This window comes from Podarcis bocagei (assembly GCF_964188305.1).
Source record: "Podarcis bocagei genome assembly, chromosome: 4".
NCBI lineage: Eukaryota > Metazoa > Chordata > Lepidosauria > Squamata > Lacertidae > Podarcis > Podarcis bocagei.
This window is the reverse complement of record NC_138128.1, coordinates 77,635,169-77,655,330: the sequence shown is the minus strand read 5'-3', so window position 1 is coordinate 77,655,330 and position 20,162 is coordinate 77,635,169. Positions and strand designations below refer to the sequence as shown.

Below are 20,162 nucleotides of genomic sequence, written 5' to 3'. Positions count from 1 at the left end.
GGTTTGCTTGTTTTTATTCCAGGGTAGACACTTCTTCATTTGGGGTGGCAGGTATGCAAGGAAGAGTGCATTCTAGAACATGATCTGGAATCATCTGCAATGTACAGAGGTTCTGTGGCAGATTAAGTCGATCTGGAAAGTTCCCTAAAAAGTAGTGAATTTCAGTGCCATTGTTTGATATGGAATGTTTTGTTTTTGTTTTGTTTTTTTAAATATATCCAATCTTTAACACACTTAAGCACATCTAACCTAGTAAAGTCAATCTGGGGTCTGCAGTGCATAGATGCGTTTGGATATCAGTTCGCTTCATCTGAGTGTAACACACATGGAATATATTGCAGATGTAAACATGAGCTACATAGTAGGAAATAATGGTACTGTTAAATCAGAAGTATGCGACTTTTAAAGGTTTTATCGAGGAGTCAAAGATGAGCAAAGTTCACTCAGGATTTCCGATCTCTAAGAAACAGTTACTATGATGTGCTAACATCCCATTAATATCTGACGGATATGTGGGTCTGCGGAGCTGTCACTGATTCACTAGGTACTACTTAGTAGATTACTACTAAGAGTCTATTTGTTAAAACCACAGAATACAGTTCACAGAATAAGTACACACGTAAGTAGCTTAATCAACTGAATTCTATGTTATTTGGGCAACTAAACACTAAACTAAAATTCAACATAGTACTGTTTAACGGCTATTCTTCACATATAATTCAAAAAGAAGTTGATTAAATGACCAAAGAGAAAAGCAAGAGAATACAGTGCAAAATTAGGGTGCATGCTTCTGTACTCAATGCAGTCACAACAATCAAGACTGAAAGATGCAAACATCCAAGTTTTACCTTGTGGGAGGTGCCACTCCCTGTTAGACAATGGAAGAACTTTTTACAACAGATCATTAAGCTATAGGAAAAAGTCCTCAGGGCTCAGGCTTGTGAGGTTTAATTATTAGCTTCAAAATAATTCAACTGTCAGTAAACAGGCTGCTAATCCACAACCATGAAAATAATCTCTTGAGTTGCTTGTGGTGCCTTGTTTGTTTCAGACGCTAAGCAAGGCCAGATATCTGAACCAGAAATTCCCAATAATATGAATGACTGAATGTCTCGAAGTGCAAAGATAGCAATCACTCATGTAAAAAACTGTGACCTATTTTACTCCCTTGCAAGAAAACTGCTCGTTCCTTTGGTAACAAAACACTGCAAAGGATTTAAGACAGCAATTAGCAATGCAAACAATTGCAAACAGATTTAAACTTTTTTATTATTATTCTCCATCTGCACCTTTTGGGAAAGTGAAGTAATTGGATTAGCCAAACAACCATCTTTCATTTTTTTCTGGCATGAATCTATGTCATTTTCATTCTTGAAAGAAAATTAGTGTCAGTAAGTATTATAATCAAGTTATTGAACAAAAGCCTCCCCCCACCCTTCTTGGCTACATGTTCGTTGTGGACTAAATGGTCTGGCTCATAGATAGAGGCTTCCAGCTGTTTCCAAAGGAACACTTCTGACATATCTAGAGCATGAGCAGATACCAGAAGAAGAAGAAAACATGAAGAATTAATCTGCTTTCAACTATTGCCATAACAAAGCCATCACAGAGGGCAGAGAGAAGCATGAAACTAAATAGCAGATGCATGTTTGAATGACAGAGTAATCAGGCAGCCAAATTATGGAACTCTGCTTCATTTCTCCAGTGATAAAATGCACTGCATGGGTGTATATATTATATTGAATATGTGAAGAACATGCTGAATACCTGGCAGATCGGGCTCCTAGGCTGAAGCCCATGTATCCTTCTGCAGGCAGAGAATCATCTCCCAGTTCTTTTAGATCCTGCGGCCCAAGATACTTGTCCGTGTCTCCTGTCATTGCATCTTCACCTGCCAGCAGAAAAGCAGGCTGAAATCAGAAGCTACACACAGCCAAAGAAAATGCCTGCTGCCCTTCAGTATGGTTGCTAGAAAGTGAACTCAGTGCATCCCCTGTATTATAAATGCCAACTATATGTTATCTGCACAACTTTTTTTTTTAAAAAAAAAAAAGGAGAGAAAGAAAAACCCTTTAAGGTGTTAATATATATATAAGCACAAAGAATGACATTTATCCCTGTAAATCCAGTAGTTTAGCAGGTTATATCAGGTGTGATGCTAGTCCAATCACTCTAACAGCCTCAGACAGACAGAAGTAACTTGAATGGAAGACATTCCTTAGCATGTTAACACCCTGTGCTCAAAAAAACGGATTTCGTGGGAGGACTAAGGTGACAACCCCACCCCTCTGAAATGGCCTGCTGGCTCATCCCATTACTAAAGATTCCGCTCCCTCTATATTACTCTTTCACCTTTTTTTAAGTTGGCATCTGAGGCAAAACAAACAAGAAGTCCCTCAAAGGGCTGGATTCAGCCTAATGACCTCCAGTTGCTGATCCCTAATCTAAAGCCTTTTTGAACGAAACTTCTCATATATCCCTCCCCTACCCACCTACAAAGACCCACAAAAAGCTGCACATTTCACCCTTTTGGTTCAAAAACATTCATTTGCTACTCACAGTGATACTTTTATTAGCTTTATAGCTGAATTATGTGGGGGTGGGGTGGGGTGGTCTTCATTACTGTAAAGATAAGGGTGCGGCAGATTCTGGCCCAGGTCTGCTGCTACAACTTGACTATTCTGACAATTGGCCATTTATCTGTTGTCAGCAGCTTGCAAAACTCTGACTAAGACAGAAATATTGCCCGCCCAGTAAACACACAATCTGTATTAGACAGATGGGAATGTAATGGGAAAGAAGCCAAAGACCAAACCTGTGGCTATTCAAATGCTCCCACTTTGCGGTTCCAGTTCCTGAATTTGACCCATCAACTAAATTTCAGGGAATTCCAGTGATGTTTAATTTAATTCAGTATTATTCTTTACTTAAAAAGGTATATGTCTCTTAACACATGCCTGCTGTGCTCCCATTAGCACTATATCATGGGGGTTGTGGTCTCTTGACTGTATAAAGACCACAGCACAGTGCAGCCCATCTTTAACCATGGCTAAGGGAGCAAGGCATGAGACCACCTGCTTGTTCCTCCTGCCCTCCCCCTTCTCCTCACAAGCTTTAAAGCATATCAGCATTGCCTTTAAGCATAGCTAAGGTTAACCAGAGTTCTCCATTAACCAGGGTTCTGAAACCAGATTCAGATCCTGGTTGTGCTCAATACCAACACGGCTAAAGCCTGTGTGTGGAGGGAGAGTTCATGCGCCTTCTCACCAGCCCACTCCTATGTGTAACCATGTTTAAGAGATTATTGGTACTGCGCCCTAGTCTTACTTGGTGCATGAAAGTCCTTCTTGCAAAAACAGCATTTAAAAACATTGGGAGAATCGGCACATGTTTCAGAACAGCCAACAGAATTTTCAGTTCAGGATTAGGAAATATAATATTCAACTTGAATTTAACCTGTGGAGGTACAGGTAAGTCAAGGCTTAAGGGGTTTAAGAAAGACTTCATATTTTAAAATAGTGGGGGAAAGGGATCCATGTATAAATGAAAATATAACAAGCAACAAAAGCATCACATGACTACAAACACATCTCTTATTAAGGATGAATTAAGAGAACACCTTTCCCAGTAAGATAATTTTCAAACAGTCTCCATGCCACAGAATTTCTGGGAAGGAGATGATCTTGCAACATGCAGAGCCAAAGTCACTTTCCTTCCAGCTGTGGAGGACCAATTTTGCAATCACTGCTTTGCTGTGCTCACCACAGAATGTGGCTGAGAAACCTGTGGCCCTCCAGATGTTGCTGAAACCCATCAATCCTAGCCAGCATAGCCAATGGTCAGGGACGATGGGACCTGTATCCCAACAACAGCTGGAGGGTCATAGTGCCTACAAAGAGATAAGGAATACATGGGTGTTTCCTGCTTCCAAGAAAAGTGGTGGGGCTGCTGTCTATGTGGTGCTGTTACACTCTGTTCTCCGTGCATTCAAACTACATCAGAAGGAATTCTACTCACACACCAATGTATACAAGGTTCCTCCTCACATGTAGGGGCTGTGCATGGTGTTTCAGAAGGCAAGTATAACTCTTTCTAGTGAAATCTGAACGTGCAGACTTTAGGCGATGGAGCAGTGATGTGCACCAGCAGGATTTGCCGGGTCAGACCCACAGCTCCCTCCACAACTTGCTTCAACCGGTGCAGGGGATGTGTGTATGAACTCTACTCGTTCCCTCTTCCAGTGCAATGCCCCCAGTCTATTAAACCTTCATGTAAAGGAGCCAGTGGCATATAGAGAGCAGAGTGTGACATTTCTGAGTGTTTGCCAAAGAGATGGTTGGTGATGGGTTGGGAGGCTCAGAAGGCAATATAAGCTTAGATGTGGGCCTGAGTGTGTTTTTAAAAGTTTGAGGGGAAAACCTATTAGACAGTGTCTGAAAAATATGAAAACATTGTATGTTAATATTCCACAGTTCTTCCTTGTAAACTGAGTCCTCTAGGTTTAGATGTAACCATTTCATATCCCACATGTGTTTTATCATGGGGCATAGTAATCCCTTCAATAGTTTAACTCAAAAAATGAAAATATAAAACCTGTATAATACTTGAATCAATAATAAAACACGTGCTGCGTTAACACAAGCTTAGATAAGAGCTACTTTGACAACTCTGTACTCATATAAGTAAAGCATCAGTAGTATTTAACACAGCAACTCCCATTGTTGTTTTAATAAAACTTTTAGCACAATACTGCAGGTAACAAAAGCTGGTCCTTGAATTCAAAAGTAAAGCAGTGCAGCAATGGGAGGGTTAAGGAACAGCAACGCACTCCCACCAACTTCACCTTCACCCCATTATGTCACTGTCAGACCTACATTCCAGTAGTGGGAAATATATTATAAAACTGCCCCTTGAGGTTTTCGGGTTCCCTTTCCAACTCCCTTTTCAAATTACAGTACAACAACTCAATTCTAAATGCAAAAAATTATCCCTTGTCCTCCCTTTGGATAAATATTTGGATTTCCTAAAAGTTGCACAACTGAAAATAAGCATTTCACAGAGCATTCCTGAAGCAGTATCTGCACCCCCCCCCACCCCAATGATTATGCGGAGTTTAGGTTAACTATTCCCTTGGCCTGGGGGGGGGATGTTAAAAAGCAAACCACAAACGAGGCCCCACTTTAAAGCCACAAATCAGATCTAAAAATACTCCCTTCAAGCTCTCTGCTGCCTTGCAATTGACCAAATAACAGATCGACTTTCTCCCTGCAACCTGGCAACAGAGCAATTATTTTAAGAAACAGTTTTGTAAAAGCTTAGAAGTCTTGTCAAGATATTTTCACAAGAGTACACAAAATCGGGGTGGGGGTGTGGGGGGAATGAACACCGCAGTAAATACTAAGGTAGAAAAATCTTACTGTTTTGGAAAGCCATTTTCACCCGCCTGGTCTATAAAACTTTTTTTTCCTGCCTGCCTCTTGATGTTTCCAAGAATTCCTATTAGTCCTATTAGTCCTTAAGCAGCGATTTATAGTTAATCTCCAAACCAGCATAAGAGCCTAATCTCTGTGGGTCATATTCACTTTCCACACACCAGCTGGGCTCTTCTTAACATCTTGATCTCTTCCAGCGCCTGCATTTTACGAAATGTGCGCCTTTGTCCTCTCGAACCTCGCAAAAAAACCACAAAAACCAAAAACCACCCGAATTTTCTTCCAAATGTGCAACGAAACAAAAGTTTAAAGCCGCAGGAATTGACAGCTGCTGTTGGAGGTAAAGATCTCCTTAAAAAGAAACATACACCACGCAATCTACAGTGTCTTCTGATAGGGTTGAAAACTCCTCTGGCAAGCCTAGTCTAACAAGATGACTGAATGGTGACATACAGACAAGCGCTTGAGTTATTTGTATGTAAATAAGCGCACAGCTTGGGTGTCAGGTTCTCCCCCCCCCCCCCCACTCCCTGTAATTTGATACTAACCGGTCTTGGTTAAACATGCAGGCACTGGGGCAGCCAGAAATCAGGCAAAAGCACATTATGTGGAAGGGGAGGAGGAGGACGGTGCTTTGCTAAAACTGTGTTAGTAAATAACTTTGCTGTTAGACAGGGGCAAGAGAGGAAAGCAGCTTAAGGAAGAGGAGGTGGAGGCGGATCTGAGCTTTAGGCTCGGAGGAAACGAACCCAGCAGCATTTCTTTCCAGCTGTCTTCAGGTAGGGAGAAAGGAAAGGGTTGCTTTTGTCTCCTGAAACCAGGAGTCCGGTGACTCTCCACCTTCAGCAACAAAGACGACTATGTGTTTACACCCCGATTGCCAACGGAGGTTGTAAGAGAGGCAACACACCCCACCCACCCCCAGCTCTGCGCGCGCACAAGAGTTGCGTTTCTGGCCAGACAGGAGGCCGGTTATTAGGGCTGGTCCTCGTCAATCATTAACACCGGCACCTTTCCCATTTCACGCAGCAATAAAAAGGGAGAGAACACCAATCTGTCAGCGGGACGGAAGCCTCCGGAAGGTGTGCCGTGGTGGCATGGCAGGTTCAGCCAGGGGATTGCATAGTGCACCTCGCTAACAAAACGCGATACTTCTTTCCCCATGAAGTGTGCACGACACACCTGGGACGTCTCGAATCTAGTTGGGATACTGAATGAAGTTCATTTGAAAATGCTATTGATTTTGGGCAACTCAGTAGTGGCACCCTTGCAACTGGGTTTAAGACACATGCTTTGTATGTGCTAGTGCTTTTTGAAATGTTGGGATTTATTTATTTTTTAAAAAATATGGATTACTAGCCCACTTCATTCTACAAGGTAAAGGGACCCCTGACCATTAGGTCCAGTTGCAGGCGACTCTCGGGTTGCGGCGCTCATCTCGCTTTATTGGCCGAGGGAGCCGGCGTACAGCTTCCGAGTCATGTGGCCAGCATGACTAAGCCACTTCTGGCGAACTGGAGCGGTACCTATTTATCTACTTGCACTTTGACGTGCTTTCGAACTGCTAGGTTGGCAGGACCAGGGACCGAGCAACGGGAGCTCACCCCGTCGCGGGGATTCGAACCGCCAACCTTCTGATCGGCAAGCTAGGCTCTGTGGCTTAACCCACTGTGCCAATTGCAATTTACACACACACACACACACACACACACACACACACACAGTACTTTATCTCAAATGTATAGAAGTATGTAAATTAAAGTTTGACCAATCAGAATTGCTTTTAAACACTTGTGTTGGCAGCGACAAGGGAGGGAGAGAGAGAGATGCAAGCTGAAAGGAAAGTGTAAAGTTTCTAGAGGAAGAGAACTCCATAGTTCTATTTTAGTATACAGGTACAGCTCATCTTATGCTGATTTTACATATGTGATCTCAGCTTTATGTGGATCACAGTAAATTAAAAAAAAATTAATAGGGGCAGGAGAGCAGGCGAAAAAGCCCGGGAAGGGCCATCTGAGATCTTACACAACCTTTCCAGAGCTCGGAAAGCAAGGTGAGGAGGAGTTTAAAAAGCTCTTTCCACAGCAGAAAAACACTGCGAGGAAAGAGCTTTTAAAGTCCCCCCCCCTTGCTTCCCAGACTCTGAGAAGGTCATGGGAGTCTTGCAGAGGCCTCATGTGAACTTTCCAGAGCCTGGTAAGCTAAATGGGGGGGCTTAAAAAGCTCTCTGCCTTGTGTGAGGGGCAACACCTGCACAGCACCAGTTTCACTGAGGTAGGGATAGTCACGCAGAGCTGTCCTGGGGGTCGTTCTGGCTTCACGCAATTTTGCTTATATGTGCAACAGCAAGGGACATAACACCCACCCTGTGCAAGATGAGATCTACCTGTATCATAAACAATACACTGTGCTAATAAAAATTCGTGTCATTCAAGTGGCCAACAGTGAGAACTGAAGAGATCTGCAAGATTTGAACCTGGATTGCAATACATCTTATTGGCTCTTCAAACCTCATGAAGCTCAGCCAATGAGCTCAAGAGAGATGTGCTGGAACTGGTTGCTATCTCTTAGCTGACCTACTTCACTGGATTGTTGTGAGGAGGGGGGAAAGGGAGGGGTCTAGCTTGCCCTAAATGGTCTCAGCCTTGTATACCTGGAGTGCCTCCAACCCCCTTGTTCAGCCGGGAAGAAATGAGCACAGAAATGAGGTTAAAGAATCTGTAGAAAGCAAAGTCAATATTAGCAATTACATTGGGCTGTTTTCAAAGTATGGGAGCTCAGTCCTCCCTGAACACATCTCACCATGGGCTCACCATGGGCACAGCCAGGATTTTAGGTTGGGAGAGGGCAGGCCTTTTGTTGGGGAAGGCAGAACCTCAGTTTGTGTGTATTTTTATTGATTTTTATTGAGGTAGGAGGGACAAATGCCCCTCCCTGCCCCCCTTGGTTGTGCCCATGCAGCTCACTGCTCCACACCGAAGAATAATGAGAAATGAACAAGATGCTGCTCTCTGCTTCTGTGCTTCTGTGTGGGTGCAGCAGGAATTATGTGTTCTAATCCCTTTTCTCCTCTTCTGCAAGTACTTGTGGAACAGAACTGGAGGAGCCAAGGAAGGGAAGAAAACACAATTAGGGCAATGCTCATTTGTGTGCCCCCCACCCCACCTGGAAACACAAAATTATGCTGCCCAGAGCAGAGTTAAAAATAAGAAGGGAAGAATTGGGCTGTGATCCCACATGCTCCTCTCTCCACACTTTCAGTGGGTGTGCTGAGGTTTCTCCAATGCAAGGCACAGAAGCTGCATTTTTATGATGGAGATTTGCACATTTCCTCCCTCTGCATGAGACTCAAAAGTGAGGAAGGACAGAGAAAAAACACAAATCAGCCACTGCGTGGTATTCAAGTAATTCAGGGGAGATCCAATGAAATTAATTAATACGACCGAGTTAGGCTCATTAATTTCAACAGATCTAGTCTGAAATTATTCAAATACTTTGAATAATGACACCTTGACAAGTTGCAACCTAAAATTAAGTACACACCTGTATACTTGTGCACACCCATTGTGTTTCTTGCTTCAACCTACTGGACAGTTAACAAATGTGGGACATTTTGGGCTATGAAAAGCTTTGCTAAATACTGTTGCAATACTTGGCAAAAAAGAAAGAAAGAAAAAAGAACCTGTTAAATATCCAAGGCTTATTTAAAACAAAGGTCTTTTCTTAACATGGTTGGATCTGAATGCAGAAAGGAAGGGTGATTGACTGGAATTAAACAAGTAAACAAACCAGTCTGCTTAAGGGATTAATCTGTAAATTGTTTCCTGTTTCCTAAATGTGAAGAAGTTTCACCTCCTGTTTGCAGTTCAGCTGTTAGTATGAACCTGATGAAGTGTTAATGCTTCGGGAAGGAGATGGGATATCTCCTAATATTTACCACGGGGGCTTTTCTGTTTTGGTAGTGTGTTGTTTGTGCATGCACTAGCAGTGGGTTGCATCCAATGAAATAGTCGTATTAGCACAAGTGCTCCTGCTTGCTCCTCCCTTTTTTTATTCCCCAACCCCAAATGTGCTCCAGAGGATTAGGGGAACACCCCTTCCCCAACAGATCTGGGGTGCATGTAGCGGGAAGAGAGGGAAGGGAAATTCCACTGCACAAGCGGAAGTCGTTGTGCTAATGGGGAGACTTGCTTGGCTACAACCCAGAATGACTATGTCTTCTAAACGCCAACACACACACGACCAAAACCGAAGGAATTACATGAACTCCTGAGCGTGGATGTCATTTCACATTTCATCTGTGGAAGAAGTGGGGGACAAGGTTCCTGGTGGACATCCACAGCTACTAACAATGAAAGCTATGCCCAACCTCCACTGCCAGACTCAAAGTAGTATGCCTCTGAATACCAGTTGCTAGGAATCACAGTCGCTAGGAATTGTGTCCTGCTTGTGTGCTTCCCACAGGCGCCTGGCTTGTCGCTGCGATAACATGAGGGACTAGATGGGCCATTGACCTGATTCAGCAAACTCTTCTTGTGTTCTCAAGATTCTAATAATAATAAACCTTTATTGTTACTACACCACCTGAGTGCAGTGAAATTAAACTACCCCCCCCCCCCATACACTCAGTCTTGTTCGCGCTCTGTGTGCTTGTCGGAAGTCAATTACACCACTATTTTTTCCCCATTCAACAGCCCAACAGCCCACAGATAAAAACTGTTATTTAACCTGTTGGTGCGGCTGACTATACTTCTGTATCTCCTGCCCAAAGGTAGGAGACTAAAGAAGTGCTGGCCAGGGTGTGAGTCATCCCTAAGAATTTTCCTCGCTCTCCTGAGGCAGCGGTCTCCCGCAATGTCATCTATCTTGGATATATTCAGATCACATTGTCTAGAAGCTGTGTATTTTTGAGTGCATTCGTTGTAGCTGCTTTATTTGTATATCTCATAATCAACACTGGGTGAAACACTCACGCAGCCACACATTTTTTCAAGCAAAGGAATCTGTGCCTATGGATGCTATGTGAACTCACTGCATGAGCCTATTTAGTTCTTTATCACAACTATCACTGAGCATGTAGAACTGGAGAATTGGTCTGAGATGCATAGGGAGAAACATATATGATATGACCACCTAATGGTGTCCATTGTCTAGGTGGTTTACAATGTATACGAGTACACAAAGCTTGTTGAAAGGCAGGTATAGTGGTACCTTGGTTTACGAACTTAATCCGTTCTGGAAGTCCGTTTTTATACCAAAGCGTTCTTAAACTAAGGCGTGTTTTCCCATAGCAACAAGGGACTCAATTTACAAATAGAACACACTCAACAGGAAGTGAAACATGTTCTTATTCCAAGGCAAAGTTCACAAACCAAAACACCTACTTCCAGGTTTGCAGCGTTCTTAATCCAAGTTGTTCATAAACTAAGCTGTTCTTAAACCAAGGTACCACTGTACTGATAAAGGAGTATTGGGATGGGACATGGGACAAGTAAGGGAACGAGGAAGATGGCTCAGGAAAAACTGCAGATCAGGAAACAGCAATGTACACATCCATTCCTTAGCAGGACCTTCACCCCAAACTCCTGATTGTTGACTTCTGATAGAGGACAAGGGTAAAAGATAAGCCATTTTAAGAAGATCATTGCCTCTTGCCTCTGAACACATGTGCTTAAGATTTTAAGTTGGCTTGTGTGGCAATACAATGTAGTGTGCAGTGCAATATATTAGGGCCACTGGTCATGCCGCCATGTTCCTCATATGATCTCCTTGATACAAGAAGAGAAACAAGCAAATTGCACAGGACATTTTCTAAGATTGTGGCATTTCATGGATCAATTTACTTATTAAGTAGGAAAGTCACCATAGGACACCTAGTGGATTTCATAACAACCAATAGGAACCACTGACAAATGTATAAGATCTACCTTGGTCTCCAGCACATCTGCAGTGATATGTCTGCAGACACAGGGTTTTGGGTTTCTGCCCCAGTAGGGAAAACTATGGGGACTCCCACAATAACATCCTGTCCCACCACTCAACTCCACCATCAACTGCGGAAATGCTGCAGCAGAAAGCAGTGACTGATATTTCTGCAGCAACACAGAACAACTTCAGCAAGCCAGCTGTCAACCATTCTCTCTTCTCTTGACATTATCTATCCTTTCATGGAGTTGTACTGAGGAAAGCAACATATCTAAAACATGCTGGATATTAAAAATGCAACCTGTAAAGAAGGATCGTTATTTTCCTGATTTAGTTGCCGTCCTAGGTCTCTTTGAGGCAGATACGTAAGCATTGCTACGTTGGGTGTGTGTGTGTGTGTAGCATTCTTGAAGGGGACCCCACTGAAGGGGTCCTAATCCTTCTTGCCCACCAGAGAGAGCAGCAGGAAGGCAGCAATGGTTGCTACTGCTCCACAGTTGTTTAGTACATTGAAATTAGGACATTAGTTCCTTAGAATGTGGGCAATGCGTGGGCTTTTAAATTGTGTGCCTCAACACTGCAGCAGCAAACACCATCAGTGTAATAATTACTCAGAGCTCAGGCATTTGCTACGTAATGTATTTGAATATATAAACAATGTTAAGCTTCACAAAGCATCGCATTCAAGGTACCTAATAAAATGTAATGAAAACACTATTTTGCCTTCCACCTTCCTCAAGCAGTTGGAAGCTCAGGCAAGACTTTGCATGATATGCTTCCTTTGGAGAGGAGAACAGCAGAAGCCGAATCTTTATAACAGTCTTATTTAAAAATCTGCAGACTGAGAAGATATTGTAGGAGTGTGGAAGCAAGAACATGGGCGGGTAATTACTAGTCCCTAAGCAGTATCCATCCATCACTCCAAAACCCCAAATCAACCTGCTTCTTCCACCGTGCAAGTATATGCGACTCAAAGTACATTTCAAGGTGGATGTAAATAAACAGAAGTCAAATTATCAATTTACCAAGCACCTCTGGTCTATTGCGAATTACAAAGCAGGACATAAGGAAGGACATCTTTTTATAAGAGAGAGATATGTTTGTAACAATATACATCAATACACTACTCCCCCCCCCCTTAAAAGCAGCAATGAAAGCTCTTTTGTTTCAGGCCATGTATCATCAGCCTTTTAAACCTGTATTTCCAGAACCTGCCGTATTGTTGACAGCAGGCACCAAATCTATATTCCCATATAGCCCCTGCTGACAGACATTTGTATTTTTCCTTCTTCTGCAATACTTTCATGTCTACCACACTCATCAGTTTGTTTCACATTATAATATGCAAACTTTTTTAAAAAAAATAAAAAGCAGCAGTAGCAAAAGAGAGTACCCCAAGAAGGTTATTAATGACAATTTGATTTAAAAAGTGAAGAAATAAATCCGGACAAAATCAGAGGGTTATCCTCAGTAATTGCAGTAATCATGAAAAGTATAATGTACATGAAGGAGCCAATTGTTGCTTACAGAATTAATAAGGAAAGTTAGTGAAAGCAAAGTCAGCTGCATATACATGACCATGTACAATCAGGGCTTTTGACTAAGGAAGCCTGCAATCACAGTGCAGTTGTCTTTTCGGATCCACCCTCTGAAACAAGTACAGTGTGATCTGTCTGGAGAAAATTGCCACGGCTTATTGGCACAGCATACGTTTGGAATGCAGGAGGTCCCAGATTCAAATGCTGACATCTCTAGGCAGAATCATGAGCAATTACAGATTTGGAAAGAACAGGGGCTTTGAGGGCCCCTGTTCAATCCTGGATCTACATACAGAATCTGGCGGATGACTGCTCAAGTTCTCTAGTGAAGGAGAACCCACCACCTCCTGAGGCAGGAAAAAGGTTCTTGGGAAGAAGGTCTGGGGGGAAGATTCTGCTTGACACGCTGAATGGCTGTGGCCAAAGACAACCATCACAGATGAAGCAGACCAATATTCTGACATGGTATTAGAAGGTAGCTCCTTGTATCTTCGAAGGCAATTCCTTGCATCCTTACAGTCAATGTGTTCCCAACCATTGTTATACCAGAAAAGGGACTCTTCCCTCTCTAGGAACTGGCCCCACCCACATGTAGCATGTGACAAAAGTGTTAAATTCAAGTTTAAGATATAATCTTCATACACTCAGATGTGGTTGTGTTTGTACACACCTTTAAATCATGGTTTAGTGTGACATACACAAGCTGCAATGGGCCTTGGGTTCAGGTACTCCTAACTCCTCCTCCTGTGTAGTTGAGAGGAGCATAGAAGCTTTTACTTTTCTCCAGGTTTCCATATCATCTAAGCCAAGCACTGTAATTAACACTAACTACAGTTCATTTCAACAAGCCAGCTTCAAAGAGAAAGAAAGAAAGAAAAGATCTGAAATCAGCTTGTTTGAAATTACCCATAGGTAACGTGAACCTAACACTGAACTTAACAGTTTATCTTATTACAGGTAGGTAGCCGTGTTGGTCTGCCATAGTCGAAACAAAATAAAAAAATTCCTTCCAAAGTGTGCATGCACACGAAATCTCATACCAATAAAAAACTTAGTTGGTTTCTAAGGTGCTACTGGAAAGAATTTTTTTTTTAGTTTATCTTATGGTTTAAGATAAGTTTAACTTTATAGTTTAAGTTTATCTTATGGCTGCTACTTTAAGGTTGTTAATATTGTTTTATAGATTATAAATGCTGTATTGATGCACAACCATTCTTTTATATGATTTACGCTGTATTTGTGATGTTCTATTCAGTGCTATTTTTCTAGAAAAAGAGGTACTGGAACTCACCATGAACGCCTCCCTTGTTCTCTCATAATGGCAATGACTCCCACCTGAGAGGTGCTGGAACTGGTGAATTCCAGCTGAAAAAGGGCCCTGGCTCTATTATGTTCTGTCATGTTATTGTTATTTATTGTTTGTAAGCCGCTTTGGGATTCATTTGAATGAAAAGCGGCATAGAAATGTAATACGTTGAATCAATCGATCAAACCAAACCACAGTTTGTTGCACCAGATGACACAACAAACCGTAAACTAAAAGCGGGGGCAAAAGCTTTCGAGGAGGAGAAGAGCGGAGGTTGAAGGCCAACTTTTAAATGCTCCTGTTGATCCATGTTGTGCTAAAATGTAGCTTAGCCTGCTGTGCAATCACGGACAGTAAATACAACACAAAGAGAAACAGACTACTGACAGGAAGAGGTCAGTTTATGTTGTTGGGTTTGCACCAGTTATGCAAAAGCTCTGCAAAATGGTAGTGTATATGCAGCTTTGATTTGTCAAGTTAGAATAGAAAATGGAAATGCTGAAGAGCAGAGCCCACTGCAGTACGAAAAATTTAAGAAATACCTTCTTCAACATCTGAAATATATTCGCCATCACTGAGAATTTCAGGGGCATTCGCTTTACGAACTGCACAATTTAAGCGAACAAAACGTTAGGTCAATTATAAACGGCTGGGGTGGGAAACATACCCGATTTCAACAAAACAATTGAATGCTATAATTTTAAGTCCCCTGCCCCTCCCCGCAAAAATGATTGAATAACAACAATGTTTAAACATACATTTGTGCTGAGAAATAAGAAGCAGCTCCATTATACATACCCTCATCATCGGACATGTCCAAAACTTCATTCATTGTTTCCGGTACATTCATTTTATGCTTTTCTGTGACAGTCTGTTAAGGACAAAGAAACATCATTACAGACTAAAACTACCAGTAATCTTCACGAGAAATGACAATTTCAATAATATTTAATATTTTTAAAACGCCCACCCCCAAAAGCTCAGCACTTTACACATATACTGGATGCTTCCAGATGGGATGGGTGCTCAGTTTTTGTTTGCAGTATCCATAGAACACCCCTGGCATCAAAATAATAGCCCATATTCCCCCCCCTTCAATCCTGATTTTCCCTTTGCAAAATAAGTCTGATTTTTAAAAACCCAGTTACCAATGCCCCATTTGCAATAGCTCAACAACCCTCTTGCAATATTCAGCTTCCATCTAGAACTCATTCCATCCAGCACTCACTGTGCTAGCAATTCTTACAACAATGTTGTAAGGTAGACTAGTATCTTTATCCAAGATACTTCAGCTATGCACTGGGGGCAAGACATATGGTTTGCACATCTGAGTTGAAGGATGAAGAGGCATTTTAAATGAGGCTTCGTTGTCTTAATTATTACACTAGTGCTTTGCAGGGGTGGGACAAATAAAACCGCAGAAGCTGTAATAAGGCTTTTGTATTTAAATTATTGGCGTCATGGAGATGTGTAAACAAACTTTCAATATAAAACAGAGAAATCGCTCCCAATGGTTTGAAAATATTACTGTACTTTAGTTTTATATTGTGTTTGGTAATTCACTTTATATGGTTTTAATCTTACTGTTAACCGCACAGTTTAACCAATATCTGTTTTTGGGTGGTATATGAAACATGTAAATAGAAATAACAAATAATAATAAAAACGGGGGAAATATTGCATTGCGGCCTGCAGTGTGAGTTTTGGCTCAAATGCCTTTATTGTAACACAGCACTTTTGCTTTTTGCATGATAAACTGTGGGGGTTAAAAAAGAAAAGCTCCAGCGTCTCCCAGCAGCAGTTTTCCAGTTGCCAAACGCTTACTTTGAACTGGTTAAAAATACTCAACAGCAAACATTAATTTATCTTTCCCTGGGTGGTCTGTGTGATTTTTCACTCCCACAGCTGTTCCCACACTAATTATTACTCAGCTAAAAAATCCACAGGTGTGGCACATAGATACAGTAAAATAAATACAAAAACAATCCCCCCCCCCGTGATAAATTTCAGCTTCCATTCATTTACACTACACTACACGTTATCTACCAATCTGAAGTGAGTTTTAACTACAGATTCCTTAACATTTGTGGGCAGGTTAGACTACATTGGCTATTTATTAAGAACTCATCCTGATTTGGCTGAGATTTGTAGCACAACGTTGCATCAAGCAATTTTTACCCCACATGTTCCAGTACATTTCCCCCATCACTTTTCATATGGCAAAATAATAATAATAATAATAATAATAATAATAATAATAATAATAAACCTGATTTAGGGGTTTCTTGCACAAGAGCACCCATCAGCTTTAATTGTGCAACCTGAATTTGCCAGTATGTGATAGAATCCCATCCCAACATAGCGATACCTAAATCAGGGATGGGCAACTTGCTCAACAATGGAAACACCCCATTGGAAAGTTTTGCTGTTCCTATTTCAAACATAGTTCAATAAAAGTAAGTCCTTGAAACTTTATCTTCTTAGGGAGATGGCTGGAGGGAGTTTCAGGGCTATGACAGCCACTGCATCAAATAACTCTGAAGACAAGTTGCCCAGCCCTGTTCTAAGTTGAGCAGCTGTATACTCTCTGACTGCACTAAGTCAAATGTATCTCTGTAAAAGAAAAATTAAAAACCCGACATGACATTCACTGTTGAAAACATAGCCATACTCACAATCGTTGTCATGGTCTCTTCTGTTACCACCTTTAGCGTGTCAACGACCGAAATGTAGCCAAGTCGTTTGGCAATGGCAAGGGCAGTGTTCCCATTCTAAACAAAATGAAATGTTCATCAAAAAGATTCATGTTAACAGGAGCTTAAGGGATAACCAGAAGTGCAGTTTGCTTATGCTCAGCAAACTGTCTAAAGTTGTGAAATCCACTGGAAGAAGAGGCAAACGAAAAACTTGTGCTTCCCACAAAGCAAATGGTCCACTGCTCAGATTTAGCTGGAACTGCAGACAGTTTGGTTCTCAAAGTAAACTCAGTGCTTAATTTGCAACTGTTACATACAAGTAACTCAGTAAGTAGGTGGTATATTCAAACTGCAGAGCCAAGGGACAGTCTGGATGCAATTCTTAGAGTACAGGGAAGTTGTTTCTCTCCCCAGCCATGCATTTCACAGCTCTTCCCCCTCCCCCAGCTGTTTACATCAGGGTAGCTTTTAGTGTCCGATTTGTTACTGTTTGTGTACCCACCAGGGGGCGTTGACAGGGGCAGGGATGTATTTACCCTATGCAAAGGTGTTTTTTTGGGGGGAAGCATGAAATGGCAATATTTAATAACAAAGTACAGGATACATATGCATTTTGGATAATGTTGTGTCAACAATGATTAAAAACCCAGCACTAAAAATGCTGCAAGTGCCCAGTAAACAGGAGTGCAAACACAGCCTTAATGTGACGCAGAAGGCAGTTATGAGCAAAACATTCTTTTCCAGGAGTCTCCTGAGGCTCTATCTACACTATAATGTCACAGCTTCCTACCACAGAATCCTGGTTGCTTGGTGAGAGGAAAACTCCCAGGCCCCTACACAAAACTATAATGTCCAGAGTTTCCTGGGAAGAATGAATTATTGCTGAATGAGTTTCTGCTTGTAGCATACATATGCCCCGGGTTTCACCAGACACCACACTTCCATCACGGAGGTTAGGCAAGGAGCATAATGACTGAGGGCCACTACATGTAGTGACTGTGTTTGCCTTGGCTACCCCAGTAGCTAACTCCTGGGTCCCTGCAGAAAACGCAAAGTGCAAAGAACCAATGCATGCTTGTAATCATGCAATGTGCAACAGGATTCCCTGGTGACCACCTTTATTTTATGAAGGCCAGAAACTTCATGGGCCTGAAGTTGCAGAGAAAACCTCTTGGTGCTTATGAGCATTATATATGAATTTGCGTGGGGTTGCACAGCTAAGAAGAAGAGGAAGAGTTTGGATTTGATATCCTGCTTTATGACTACCCTAAGGAGTCTCAAAGCGGCTACAATCTCCTTTCCCTCCCCCCCCCAACAAACACCCTGTGAGGTGAGTGAGGCTGAGAGACTTCAGAGAAGTGTGACTAGCCCAAGGTCACCCAGCAGCTGCATGTGGAGTAGCGGGGAAGCAAACCCAGTTTACCAGATTATAAGTCCACGTTCTTAACCACTACACCACACTGGCTCTCAAAAGCTAAAGGTTGCTTTCTCTGAATACAAGGGTGGATCAGGGTCTACCATAGATCCAATGGCCCCAAGATCCTCTCAGCTATGCTAGTGTAGAGCTGGTGGAGCAAAACGTGAAAGAATGTCCCTGCCAGATAACGCTCCAGTAGGGCTTTATCTGTTATTTCACTGCTCCTAGCTGAGATATAGAATTACTGTGCCCCGTACCATTCTGTTCCCATTTCCCCCCTCACTGCGCTTCTATAAAACCAATATAATTCCTCAAAAAGCAGAGCAGCAGCAGCTGCCAAAGGGAAACGATGAATAGACTAGAAAAGGTGAGTGTGATCTCTTTTACATCTCTCTTACCACAGTGAGTTCATTGGGTGATGCGCCATTCTGGAGCAGGACGTTGATTATATGGGTGTGTCCCTGTTGAGCTGCTTGGTGCAGAGGGGTGTAGCCATTCTAAATAGGAGACAAAGCAGAAAAAAGCCCACAAAGAATGGCGCTGGAGACTCCATCCGCACACACAACCAAGGAAGGAAACAAAGGGGTGGGAGGGAAGGGTATGAGAGAAGAGTGGAATCTCACCTTCGTTTTGGCATTAACTTTTGCAAACTGCTGCAGGAGAAAATTAACTATCTTTATGTTTCCATAATGGCAGCCAACATGTAACGGGGTATACCCCATCTGGAAGTAAAACACACACAAAAGAAACAGGGAGGCAGAAAGAGGAATTAGTAGGTGTTTTGAAAATGTAGCGTGATGCGTTTGTTTGTAATAGACTCCCATCCCCAATCCAGCTCTAGAGGCAAGGTGAGAAAGACTATGGAACACAGCTCTTGTGGAGAAACTAACACAGAGCACTAAGGAACACAAAGACCGAAGACAATTTGAAACCATGGGAAAGAACAATGATCTCCCCTTGCCACCAGGTACCCACAGCTCACTTTGGGACAAGACTGAGAATAGAAGACCCTGAACTGCTCTAATCAACACTAAACTGTTGTAAAAACGTGCTTAATGTTTGATTGTATCATTTAAATCATATATGCATGGAATGTTTATTGGGGTGGTATATCGGGATTGTTTGCTATAAGTATTTCTGAGAAACTGGAAAATACACTTAAAATTGTTTTTTTAAAAAAACACACGCAAAACAAAATGTATTTTAAAACTTTTTAGGTCCTTTAAAAAGGTATTTTCCCATAAATTGCGCCAGAATATAGATGGGCATTTGAATGCAAATACCACTGAAAAGCAATGGAATGAGGAAAGACTGATTCCCGTGTGTATTCGCTTGATGCTCACAGTTCCTGATCCAATGGAAGCCTCCTTAACTGGACAGAGAAAATATGAACATCACAGGGTCCTTGATGACATGGACAGAGCCAAGCGGGGGGGGGGGGGGGCAGGGGAAGCCAACTCAAGTAAATCAATGAAAATACTTAACTGAGGTTCTGTCCCCCCCCCCAACATAAATCCTGGTTACACCCATGTTTGATGGGCTTATGCCTTTGTTTTCATTTCTTCCTACACAGCTAGACATTTGCCTTTCATAATGAAAAGGAGTGGCACATGAAGAAAAACCAGAGTTTGCCTCGTTTTGTTTTTTCATTTTCATTTTGAAGTTTGTTTGTTTTTTAAAGCATTTGCTTTCACCTTCATACATTGCCAACTGTCCAGCAAGACATGTACACATAATCGTTTTTGAGAGGCCTGCCAATTTAAAAACCGAAACCAAAATTCAATGCAACATACAAATCAATAAAGCACGGAGGTTAAAATAACATTTCATTAAGACAAGAAAAAACAA

General features: G+C 42.0%; 2 protein-coding genes across 44 annotated transcripts in view; one reads left to right on the top strand and one right to left on the bottom strand.

The window, feature by feature from the left end:
- The window catches only part of ANK3 (ankyrin 3), a 401,108-nt gene that overhangs the window by 72,488 nt on the left and 308,458 nt on the right, over positions 1–20,162 (bottom strand). For 33 of the 43 annotated variants that reach the window (XM_081190769.1, XM_081190787.1, XM_081190760.1 and 30 more), the window contains 6 exons: positions 18,938–19,036; positions 18,713–18,811; positions 16,877–16,972; positions 15,000–15,072; positions 14,744–14,806; positions 1,768–1,891 (listed from right to left, as the gene is read on the bottom strand). In XM_081190769.1, coding sequence (XP_081046895.1) covers positions 1,768–1,891; positions 14,744–14,806; positions 15,000–15,072; positions 16,877–16,972; positions 18,713–18,811; positions 18,938–19,036 — 554 coding nt within the window. The other 10 variants (XM_081190791.1, XM_081190795.1, XM_081190759.1 and 7 more) reach the window with 4 other exon arrangements.
- Positions 1–20,162, top strand: part of LOC308585316 (uncharacterized protein) — a 131,096-nt gene that overhangs the window by 86,946 nt on the left and 23,988 nt on the right. The window lies entirely within an intron of this gene.